Source organism: Manacus candei, unplaced genomic scaffold, assembly GCF_025592945.1.
Source record: "Manacus candei isolate 608988 ecotype Guabito, Panama unplaced genomic scaffold, ASM2559294v1 h1tg000014l, whole genome shotgun sequence".
In the NCBI taxonomy this organism is placed as follows: Eukaryota; Metazoa; Chordata; class Aves; order Passeriformes; family Pipridae; genus Manacus; species Manacus candei.
The window spans coordinates 3,736,616-3,749,548 of NW_026138062.1; the positions used below are offsets into that span (position 1 = coordinate 3,736,616).

Below are 12,933 nucleotides of genomic sequence, written 5' to 3' on the forward strand. Positions count from 1 at the left end.
CTAGGCAGGTTGCAGAATGAGCTCTAGGGATGTTAATCTGTGCTGGAGAATAGATGCTAAATTATTCAGGGTATTAAAGACAAGGGTTGAGTGTGAATTGCCAAAGACCCTGATGACATGGAGTGATGGCAATAAAATGACAGATGAAATTCAGTGTAGATAAATTTAAAGTGAGACACCTGGGAGGGAAAAACCCAGTCTTGACTTTCCACACACTATGCTGAGTTCTGAGTTGACTACTGCTAAAGGGAAATGAGCTCTTGCTATTAGAATAGATAATTTTGTGGACATGTCAGATTTATGCTCAGAACTAGTCAGAAAAATTCAAAACTGAATTCTAGGACATATTATGAAAAAAACAGTTAATGATATGGAAAACACCAGTCATGTTCACCATACAAGTCCTTGGTGTGCTTGTGTATTGAGTACTGTGGGCAGTCCTGATCATCCTATCTCCAAAGAAATGTGTAACACAGTGAGAAATGCTGCAGGCAAGCTCAGCCAGAATAATCAAAAATATGGATGCTTACTGAACAATCTGACACTCTTGTGCCTAGTACAGACACAGGGGAGAGAGGTCCAAATTATAGAGAATCACAAAATCAGGAGTTGCATGAAGATGAGCAGGCACTTGTTGTTCAGTAGCTCTTCAAATGTAACAACTAGGTGTGCTTCAATGAACCTACAAGGTGTCCAACTTGAAACAATCAAAAAGAGGTAATTTCCTGTTATGTTCATGAAACTTTCATCACAGTAAAGCTAAAGGTGCTAGAAGTTAATATTTAAATTCAACCAGCAATTGTGTAAAATTCAAAGAAAAAAATAGTCTATGAAAAGCCCTGTTAAATTCCAAGGTGCTAAATTTGCTAGGAGACAACTGGTCATATATATATATATACATATCTATCTATATATATATACACACATACGTATGTATGTATATATATATATGCGTGTGTGTGTGCATGTATGCTTTCCTGCATATATTCAAGTATATACATATATTTACAAAAAGCCACTTGGGCTACTATCAGAGAGGATGCAGGTCCCTTTGGCCTTAGTTGAACTTTTCCAAAAACTGTTTTTAATGTAAATCTTTGTTTTGTTCAGAGGATGATGTTGGCAGAGGGAGATGAGCCAGGGAGATTTCTCAGTTACAGAGGTCACTGTAAGCTTTGGTTCATCCAGTGGGCATGGTATCAAAGCAGAGAAATTAGAGCCTACAGATATAATTAATCTGCTTTAGATTTCTTTAGTTTACCTTCTTCTGTGGTATACACAAATAAAAAGGCAGATTAGTATGTCTAGGTTTACGTAGGTGTTTCAGGAAATGTATCAGCCTCTACTAGTGCCTACATTTCCCAAGCCTAGGACAATTATGACTCAATAAGAGTGTGTATTCTGCCCTGGAGTACTAGAAATACATATTTCCTACATATTAATTCCTTCAGAGACTTATTCTATTTTTTGATTTATTTAAATAGGTTTAGATGTAGCATAAACAATGCTGACTGATAAATCCTGCTTGGCGTTTATAAATAAAGATGTATGTTTAAAACAAAATCTGGCAAAGAAAAGCCCGTCTCAGACCCAGGAGAAGTTTAAATTCAGCTCATGTTCTGCTGATCTAACTACCCAGTGGATCCAAATAGAAGATGAAACATGATATGATTGTTTATCAAAACCTTGCATAAACTGCAATTCATTTATTTGCCATTTAATTCTCATAAACACAAAGTTGAGTAAACTTATAGTTTTGCAATTTAGATGGTCAATGTTGAGTCCACAACCCAAAGCCTTGGTCACCACACAACTCACTGCAACTGGGATGGCCACAGCTCCCATTTAACCCATCTGCTAGTGTCTGCTTTGTATGGTGAGCAGGATGCTTGGAGGGGACAATGATATCCCTATGTTCCCCATAGTATTGAGCTGGGATCCAGAAGCTGAGAGGAACTTCCACAAAAGCTTATGTGAGCATATCAGAAGTCAAAGAAGTCCTTACATAAAAATAACCCCCAAAACAAAGCCAGATACATGGCTGGGCTCTCTCTGATTAGGAATCCAAAATATGTGGGCCTAACATCCAGGAATCAATCCAAACAGTACACAAGTGGCCAGTAGTGCCATTTTGAGAGTCATCGTGTGTTTGCACACATGGGCATGCAGACACAAGCATACATATTAACCCCACTGCTCCCTGGAACCATACCTGGAGCTGCACAGCATTAAAGTCTGCCAAAACACACATGCCATCTTGGCAGTGTTTATTTTGCTGAAGTTCAACAAGATCAAGTGCAAAGTTCTACACCTGGATTGGAGCAATCTCAAGCACAGATACAGGTTTGGCAGAGAATGGATGACAGCAGCCCTCAGGAGGAGGACTTGAGGGTGCTGGTGGATGAGAAGCTCAACATGAGCCAGAAATGTGCGAAGAAAGCCAACCATATCCTGGGCTGCATCAAAAGTACTGTGGCCAACAGGTCAGGGGAAGTGATTCTGCCTCTTTACTCTGCTTTGGTGAGACCTCACTTGGAGTACTGCACCCAACTCTGGGGTCCCCAACATAAGAAGGATGTGGACCTGCTGGGACAGGTACAGACGAGGGCATAGCTAAGCAGACTCTTCAGAGGATCTTCACACTCATGTTTGCCTTCTGCAGTGGGTGTCTGTTTGGGTCTCTGATGCTCACATGCCTCCCCATTTATTTCCTAATTTTTGCTACCTCACACATTACAGTGACTTTGATTATCACCTTTGTATGGAGGGTCCCCAGATCTGCTCTTGGTCCTTAATTCTCCTCCTCTGGTCTTTGTTGCATCTTCAGATGTCTCTAGACCTATCCACTTGGAAGGCTTACTTCCATTTCAAGCATAGTCTTTTCAGAAGTGAAATGATGCCCCCTCATTCTTTGGAACAGCTCGAAAGAATATTTAGGGATTGTTTCCCCCTGCTCATGAACAGAGGGGGACGGACACATTTCTGGGATGAGATTCTTCTTACACCATTGTAAACATCTAAAGCAGGCCACATGCTTGTGCCCTGAAAGTTTCTTTTCCTCCATCACCCATAAGGAGGTTCTCAGGTGTTGCCTGAGGACATTGGTTGCCAGTTGACCTCTGCTTACGTGAAAGGAGTCTTATTCAATGTAAGTCACAGTGAAATGGTGAACTGTTTACCCAGTGGACAAAATCCTGTAGCAGCTTCCTTGTCTGAGTAGGCCAGGCCTTATTTATTCTCACCATTACATGTTTTCAACACTCGGGGCTTTTACAGGATAGTAAGATTTATACGTCATTGACTTACCCCCATAATATCTAATCTCACTTGCTCCTACTCAGAATTTTAGGGCCATGCTCACAAATTTCTTAGAAAATGCTGAAAGGTGTCTCACCTTGGATAACTTCTGAAATAGAAGGTGAAATAGAAATAAATGTGAATGAAATCTTAAAAATCAAAGCCTTTCTCCAGTTGTATGTTATAGAGTACAGCAATTCTGAGTCTCGCTCTTGCTTTTAACTGTGGCATAAACTGCACATAACAGTAAATATTCTGATGTATTCCTTGAAACGTAACCACATATGTGGAAAAAAATTATCTGTCTTCTGGTGGCAAAATCAATTTCTCCTTTTGCTATATAGTAATATTTATCAGCAATATAGACGTTTATTTCTTTTACCATCTTGCTGCTTCTGCTTTGTAACTGCTTTCAATAGAGTGCAGGACCCAAAAATGCAGCAACACTCATTTTACTTCTCCATAATTCACACTGCCCTACAGCACATTTAATTTTATGCTCAGAACTGGTGAAGATGATGGACTCCTAGCTTGCAGATTGTCTCAGGTGATCCCCCCAAATGCTATAAACACTGTGAGAGCTCTGTGGGTTCCTAACTGCAAGTCTTGAGGAGAGAGACTGTTGTTTGGGGATCTGCAAGTATCTGAGACATCTGCACAGGGTTTACATATGTGGCAAAGCATCTATTCTGAGATCTGTGTCCTCTGGAGCAGCAGCTGAAGGTCAGATGGGCAACTTTAGGGCACCATAAACAGCACTGGAGGATTCTGTTTAGCAGCCTGAATTGCTCCCCAGTAGTATGAGCTCCCCACGCCATCTCACCTTCCCTGTCAAGATACAGCCTTCAGGCTGACTCAGCCATCACCTTCTGGCGTTTTGGTTTCAATAGATAGAGTGAGTTTATGGAGGCTGATATCTGCCTCCCAGGAACTAAGCTAGTTTCACATCAGGAACCACGCAAGTAATGAGACAGTACCACCACAGTTTAGAGAAATGTGGAGATTACAAAGTCATCCAAATCTTTCGTTTCCCCAGAATGATACACCCTAACATAGATACAGGTGGCATCAAAATAGATACTTGCAGTGGGGATTTCATTAATGGCACTGAAAGGGGTTATAAAACATTATCTACCACAGTCCTGCTGCAAGGCATATGTATAATTGTACATAATTTTTCCTAATTATTAATTCCTCCCTTTCTGGGGCGAACTTTTTCCTAATATCCAATCTCAGCCTCCCCCAGTGCAACTTGAGGCCATTTCCTTTCATTCTGTCACATGTTGCCTGGGAGAAGAGACCAACCCCCACCTGGCTAAAACTTCCTGTCAGGTAGTTGTAGAGTGACAAAGTCTCCCCTCAGTCTCCTTGTCTGCAGACTAAACAACCCCAGTTCCCTCAGCCACTCCCCATAAGACCTGTGCTCCAGACCCTTTGCCAGCTTTGTTGCCCTTCTCTGGACATGCTCCAGCACCTCGATGTCCTTCTTGTACTGAGGGGCCCAGACTGAACACAAGATTCAAGGTGTGGCCTTACCAGTGCTGAGTACAGGGGGACAATCACTGCCCTGGTCCTGCTGGTCACATTATTTCTGCTACAAGCCAGGATGCCATTGGCCTTCTTGGCCACCTGGGCACACTGCTGGCTCATGTTCAGCACTTGTTGACCAGCAATTGCAGGTCATTCTCCACTGAGCAGTTTTCCTGTCATTTTGCTCCCAGCCTGTAGTGCTGCAGGGGGTTGTTGTGACCCAAGGGCAAGACCTGGCATTTGGCCTTGTTGAACCTCATACCACTGGCCTTGGCCCATCAATCCAGCCTGTCCAGATCCCTCTGTAGAGCTTTCCTACCCTCCAGCAAACCAACACTCCTGCTCAACTTCATGTCATCTTCAAACTGACTGAAGGTGCATTGTCTAGATCATTGACAATGGTATTAAACAGGATTGGCCCCAATACTGAGCCCTGGGGAGCACGAATAGTGACCAACCACCAGCTGGATGTAACTCCATTCACCATCACTCTCTGGGCTCAGCCATCCAGACAGATTTTTACTCAGCACATAGTGCACCTATCCAAGCCAGGAACAACCAGTTTCTCTGGGATAATGCTATGAGAAATGAGGCTTTACTAAAATATAGTTAGACTACATCCACAGCCTTTCCCTCCTCCACTAAGTGGGTCACCTTGTCATAGAAGGAAATCAGGTTGGTCAAGCAGGACCTGCCTTTCACATACCCATGCTGGCTGGGCCTCATCCCTTGGTTGTCCTGTACATGCTGCATGATGTCACTGGAGGTGACACGCTCCATGACCTTCCCTGGCACCAAGGTCAGGTTCATGGGCCTATAGTTCCCCAGATCCTCCTTCCAGCCCTTCTTATTGATGGTTATCACAATTGCCAACCTCCAGATGACTGGGACCTCCGTGGTTAGACAGGACTGCAGACAAATGATGGAAAGTGGCTCACTGAGTCCTTCTGCCAGCTCCCTCAGTACACTCGGGTGGATCCCATCCAGGCATCTGAATGGTGTAGCAGTTGCTAATCATTTCCCCTTGGATTATGGGGGCTTCACCCTGTTCCTCATCCCCGTCTCCCAGCTCAGGGGGCTGGGTACCTCAGCAACAATTGGTCTTATTATTAAACTCTGAGGTAAAGAAGACATTAAGAACCTCAGCCTTTTCCTTATTCTTTGTCACTATTTCCTCACACATCTAAAAAAGGAAAGAGATTCTCCTTAGCCCTCCTTTAGTTGATGATGTATTTATAAAAGCATTTTTATTGTATTTTGTTGGCAGTAGCCAGATTAAGTTCTAGTTGAGTTTTCACCCTTCTCATTTTCTCCCCACATAACCTCACAGCATCCTTGTAACCCTCTTGAGTTGCCAGAGGTCATAAACTCTTTACTTTACCCTGAGTTCCAGTTGAAGTTCTCTGTTTTAATTCAATCTGAGATAAAGCCCAGCAAAGTCAATTGGAAGCAAAAGATTTGGTATTGGGCCTCAAGATAATTAAATACTAAGTTATAGCAACATGATTTTCCTTCATGTACATTTTGTTAAAAAACCCACAGTGGATTTTTACTAATATAGAAGCATTTTTAGTAATTTTTATGGCTATGTAGATAAGATGAAATCTTTAACTGTTTCAAAAACACAAACAATGTTTATTTGTTGCTCATAAGTAATTAATGGACCAAACAATATTCAACAAAACGTCTTCATTTTTAACAGATCTCTTAATGAGCATCATTTTACAGAAAACCACCAACAAATAAATAAATTAAAACAATTGCTTTTGGCATCACAATGGTTAAACACATTAAATAATTCATTAAATTGTGCTTTACATCAATGAAAATCCCTAGGTCTACAAACTATCCTGTAAATAGGAATGAAAGTAGATATGTTTACTCACAATACAATCTCTTAGCAGTAGAGTTCACAAACATGATTGCACATAAACAGAAGGAAAATTCCTAGAGAAGAAAGTAATTTACAGCCTATTAATTGACCCTTTCATCTTAAATATGGCAACTGAAGGGAACTCTTTATTTTTCCCTTCACTTCCAACATTTATTTGAAATCACAGATAGTGATATGGCCAAGAAGAAGGCCAAGGACATTGTAAGCTATGAAACCCATTTTCCTCCACAAAATATAGACAAAGAAACTATTACAAGAATCAAACTGAAAGAAGTGTTACAGTGCAAATTGGGCACCTTTTCCGAGTGTGCTTTTGCCACATGTAAGGAGGATACAGCAATCTGCTTTAGCAGATGATTTTATTGTGATTGTTCATCTTGTACATAGTAGTCTCCAGCAGCCTGGAAACAAGACAGTCCTTATCCAAGACCAAAACCTAAAAATTCCATATGTAGCAGGGGAACAGCAACAGAGGGGAAAAAAAGTGAGGTAAGTTTTAAAGCATCAGTGCTTATAACTGAAACAAGAGTGTAGGTGGGAAACAAGAACCCTCTAGGGCAGAAGGAAGCATGTGCTAATGAGAAGACCAACTTAAGAAACCTCCTGTTTTAGTACCGGATGTCAAATCTGAACGATCTCCACATGCAAAGGTGATGTGACCTGCCATTTGGTTGAATAGATATGCTACAGTTATGAAGTCTGGCTTTGGATCTGACTTCCATCACTTTTTTGTTCTGTACTTCTGCTTCTAGTGAAGATCAAATAACTGCTGTATATTGGGTAGAATGCCTAGCAAGGTTATCACAGCCTCACTACTAACAGAACTGCAGTGAAGAATATCCAGTTTCACAAATGGTGCTTTTTCTTTCTCCATGGTTGTATTGGGTCTGGCTGAGACGGAGTTCATTTTCCCACAGCAGCCCTCACAGTGTTACGTTTTCTATTGGTAGCTGGAAGGGTGTTGATAACACACCTTATTTTGGCTACTGCTGAGCAGTGCTGGCACAGCATCAGTGCTGTCTCTCACGAGGGGTGGGCAATATCCTAGAAGGGGGCACAACCAGGTCATTTGACCCAAATTAATCAAAGGGATATTTCATACCATAGGACATGAGCTCAGATATAAAAGCTAAGAACAGCAAGGGGAAAGTGTGTGTGTGGGCATTCATTATTTACAGTGTTTGCCTGCTGGAGCAACCGCTACACGTGCCAAAGCCCTGATTACTGGGAAGTGGCTGAACATCACTTGCTGAGGGAGAGTAGAGAATAATTTTTTCTTTTTCTCTTTGCTTGTGCATGCACAAACTTTCACTTTTGCTTTAGTAAACTGCCTTATCTCAACCTATGAGTTGTTTCCTATCTTATTCTCTCTCTCCTGTCCAGCTGGGAAGGGACAGTGATAGAGCAGCTTGGTGGTCACCCGGGGTCCAGCCAAGGTCAAACCACCACAATTGTGAAAAAGCTTTTTATTGTTATCATTGATGAGTGGGAAAGAGGACAAATTATCATTCCTCAGTAAGGTATGGCCCATAAGGCCATAAGCTGAGTTCTTGGACTAGACATCTAATTATCAGAAACGAGATCTAATGACACAGCATGTTTCTCCATCCACTCCAAGTTTACAGTGAATTATAACTGGAAAAGGCAGGTAGTGCTGGGAATGTGATGGGAAGGATTAGCAAGTACATCTCCACTACAAAAGAATGAGATTTGTTTCAGCACCACAGTAGCACAAGCCAAATTGCCTTGTTTAAGCAACAAAATAATGCCAGAAAGATGGACAGAAATCCTATAGCACTGTTGCTCATGAAGGTTTAGAAAGAAAAATGGTGTGCTCCAATCTTATACGAGTCAGTGTAATTACAGTGAAGTCCATGCTGTCAGAGCAATGAAAACCTGGAATCACAGATATATGAAGCAGGGTCTTTATTTTGCTTTTGCATTACATTCTTTCAAGCACAGCATCCAAGAGGAAAAAAACTGCAAGCCTGTGCATTAGCAGTCAGCCTGAAAGTATTTCCAAACTGCTTTATTTGTCATGTGCCAGGAAATTCAGCTAAGGAAAACAGGATTGTTGGTGCAGTGAGTTTGCCTGATCTACTGCTGGAGCTGGGGAAGGAAGTGCCAAGTCCTTCAGTCCCAGGGGCTCTTAGCTACTAGCTCTCTGCCTCTCTCAAAAAAACCCCGAACTAACAAAACCAATATACCTATTCCTGCACAACCAGGGCTATCTGCTACACAGGCTCCAGAGGAAAAAAAAATCCAACAAACCAACTTCAATTTTAACTAAATCCCAAGTGTTAAGGTAGATGCCACAGCACATTAACAGCTCTTCAGGACCTAATCTTGTCTCCTGGGAAAGGACTGATGAAGAGGTTAGGCATTGCATGATGATATTGCCGAACTATTAAAGCTAATGTAAAGGGCCTAAAGACTGCTTAGATTTTCCTCATTAGGCTTTGCTTTGTATCAGACAGAAGGAATAGTCTGGAGAACAGTTGGTGTCCTTAGACAGCCAAAACTAATACTTACAGTCACTGGTGAGGCTCCAGAGAAGCATTTCTGAGCACTGTTTCTTCTCCCCTGAAAAGATAGCACTGCATTTTCTAAATTAAAAGTGAGGACACCATTGCTGTGAGCAGCATAGAGAGACGGTCTGCTGGGGAAAGTCAGCCACGTGAGGAAGGGGACACTTTTTTTTTTGCACTTAGGAGGAAGAGAAAGGGATACCTTACAAAAAAAAAAAAAGAAGAGTTGGAACTGATTTTACTTCCTCACTTACCTTCCTCCTTAATGTGAATTTGGCCTTGCATCTCTCTTCCCACATGGATGGTTTCTCTCCTGCCCTTTAGGGTCTCCCCAGAACCCCTAGCTCCCTGTGCACATGGAAACAAGAAGTGCACCTGCAAGTCCTGGAGAGAGAGTACCAGGCGCAAAAAGCATCCTTCCCCTCTCTTGCTATGTGGTCTGCAGAAAGATGCAGCAACAAGTGTGGGAATGGGGAGATGCAAGAGTTCCATTCATCCCTGTGTCACCACCCAGAAAGCTCCTTTCCTCTGCAGGGCCAGGGTCAGCCCAGCCTAAAGCCCTGGTGCCAGCAGGTAAGTTGTCAAATCACTGTGAATTACCTGCACTGAGTAAAAGATGCAATAAAGCTGGTCAGGCTTAGTTCTTCATGGCCTCACTGTCCTGCAGCCAGGACACCCAGAGTGAGCTTCAGTCCTTGACTGTAAAGATTTCAATTTAAATCTCTGAAGGCAGGTGACCATATATGAGTGAGGTGTCTGAGTGCCTCTTCCAAGCAATGGGGATCCCAGCAGTACCATTCGGGATGTCTTCTCTAAGGCAGACATCCCATGCTCAGATAGAAGAATAACAATCTGCAGCCCTGCATTTTCCCTTCTGAGTGCACATGATCCACCAGTGGAACAGGTATAAGGGACCAAAACCCACCGCTACTCACCCCAAAAGTAGCACATTGACAATCAGATGTAAAGCAGTGTATTGCTAATGAACTACATTGATAATGAGGTATCATCCCAGTATGCCTCTTCACTTCTTCATGCTATTATGATACTTCATGTTTAATGTATTACTGTATGCATTAACTCTCAATGGGATCATTAGATTGTATTTTTGATATCCTGCATAGATAAGTAGCAAGAGCATTGTCGGAAGAAAAGAAGCTACAGCATGCACAAAAACCCCCCTAACTTAGAAATGAAGGAATCAATTTTCAAATTCAGCCTCTTTTTTATGTAATGCATTATTTTTTTAACCAACTGGATAGAAACCTCAAATTCTGCAAACAAATGAGAAGTGTGCATCCACATCAGGTACTCCAGTACTTCTAATTAGTAAATCTGTAAGGTAAAAGCCATTCATGCATGCAATAATATACTTTCAGCATCTCGATTTAGCAGCCACGTTGAGGCACTTAGAGAAATTTCCTCCTAATGCTTTACAGTTATGCTAGAAGAAGAAGGAAAAAGACTCTCAGAAGATCTATGTTACACAGGACCCTCTTTTTGAAATTTCACTGTTAGAAATGAAAAAACATAAAATATTGGAATAAACAGATGCAGTTTAGCCATAAGAATGTAACACGTGGAGGAAGAACCCATTGAATATTTTTCTAGACAAGGAAGAAAAACAGATACAGATCTCTCATCGAGAAAACAATAAATTTACAAAGAATTTTCATACAGAGTAATAAATATCAAGACTTTCCACATATCCATTATGTATCCTATAAAAATGAAAGCTGCTTTTTTTAAAGCCACTACTGTAGTTAGAGAGAAAACCAATTTAAATTGTATTCACTTGGTATCAATGTATTTTAACAGACAATATCATAAACCTGCCTAACTTCACAGACAATATATTTCCAGGCTTTTACAGCAAATCTGGAAAATGTCACACTGATATTTAAGCTTTTCCTGCTCTCTCTTTCCTCTTCTCTGTAGTTTGCTTGATCTCTTTTGTGAATGTGAAGGCAGATTTCATTGCCTCCAGCCAGATTATCTCCATAATGTGTGCCCAGCTGCCACATGGACCTCATTTCTCAAGGCTTTGCCTTTGCCACATACACTCAGAAAGATGGCTGTTACCCGGCTGGGTTTGGTACTCTCAGAATCTGCAGAGAAATAAGCTAACCCCTTCACCACTTCACCTATAAACCATCTCTGCTTGCTGGATAACAGAACAGAACAAGCAATGTCCCAATCCCACACTTTCTAGGTCTTTTTTATCATCTCACCAAATTCTTCCCTTAATTGAAACACAGCATGTAGAAGTTTGGAGGGCAAAGTGGGTACCTTCCTCCATTTCATTGACTAGAAAGTTATGCACTACAGTTGCAAGGAACAGTACCAAATAAACCAGCTCTCATGTCACAAAGGAGCCAAGCCAGGTATTTTTTCCCAATTTTTCATTCATGTCTGCACAAGTTTTAGTAGCTCAGATTGTATAGGGTACATCTGTTAATGCAAAGGATATAGCTCTCTCTTCAACCCATCCTCGTAGCTTAGGGCTTTGAAGGAAGTCTTTTTGGACAGAGAATCTTATTCTACTGCCATTTAGGAACACTACTCAGTACCTATTGAGAAAACAATACATTTTCACTGGCAGAAACCAAAAAAAAAACTGAAACAAGGAGGGGTAGTTGTCAGACGAGGTCTCATTTACCAAAGCAGTAGGTCTTCCTTGGCTAATTCCCAGGTAGCCAAGTTGCACAAACTCTCTAATCCTCTCATTGGGTAGTCAAGGTGGAGGAGCATCACCACCTTGCGACCTGACTGTTATAATCTTCAGTAATGGCTACTTCTGCTGCCTCTTCCCTTGGCCACTGGTGAACTCTCTGCTCCCTCAGCAGTCGCCGCTCCTCTCGCCTCTTCAGCCGGTTTTTCTGATGCTCCTCTTGCTTGGAGTACTGGAAGCGCTGCAGGAACAGGTCCTTCGCATATTCATACAGCTGCATGTCCAAGAAATTCAGCTCCTCTATCCGTTGCCGCACATCCTCGCCAATGTCCACATTGGAGGCCCGCGTAACATTGAACTGGGTGAATGGGGAAATGAATTTCAGGTTGAATGTTCTCTCAAAGAGATACTGTGTTTTCCTCTGAAATTCTGTCAGCCCAAAGAAGGCCATATTTTTCAGATTGTTCTTGGCGCTTTGGAGAAGAATCATATTTCTTTCACTCTCGTTCATAAAAGTCAGGTTGTAGCATCCCACCAGGCTGAGGTCTGCCAGCATGCGCACCTGGCGATTGTTGGCCAAGTTGTAGCTACAATCCATGAATTCCTGTAAACTGACTCCAGACCAGTCATCTCCTTCATAACAGGTAGGCAGCTCGTCTGGTGTTGGGCTTCTTCCATCGCACATATGAAGGGAAGTTTTCCACGTCGCACCCCTCTGGACATGCTTCCATTCACTCAAGTACCTTGACACTGGATCTCTCAGCATTGTGATGTAATAGAAATTTCTGAAATATATAATTAAACACAGTTTTAAGATTTCAGTAGATTTCACTATTCATTCTACAACAAAAACATTACCTGACAGTGGCATCACACCCTTCACTTTTTCCAGTGTAATGTAGGCACTTTAAAGTGGCTACTTCTGAGACAGAAAAAGTTTCATAAATACCATGAATAAAGTGCAAGGCAAACTGGGAGAAAAATAAAAATATGAAAGGAAATAAGCAGTTATC

The 12,933-nt window shown here is 41.8% G+C and overlaps 1 protein-coding gene across 1 annotated transcript in view; it reads right to left on the bottom strand.

The window, feature by feature from the left end:
- Nucleotides 1–6,431: 6,431 nt before the first annotated feature.
- Nucleotides 6,432–12,933, bottom strand: part of HS6ST3 (heparan sulfate 6-O-sulfotransferase 3) — a 286,811-nt gene continuing 280,309 nt past the window's right edge. The window contains exon 2 of the mRNA XM_051780628.1: nt 6,432–12,705. Coding sequence (XP_051636588.1) covers nt 12,000–12,705 — 706 coding nt within the window. The 3' untranslated portion in view covers nt 6,432–11,999. The remainder of the gene's footprint in view (nt 12,706–12,933) is intronic.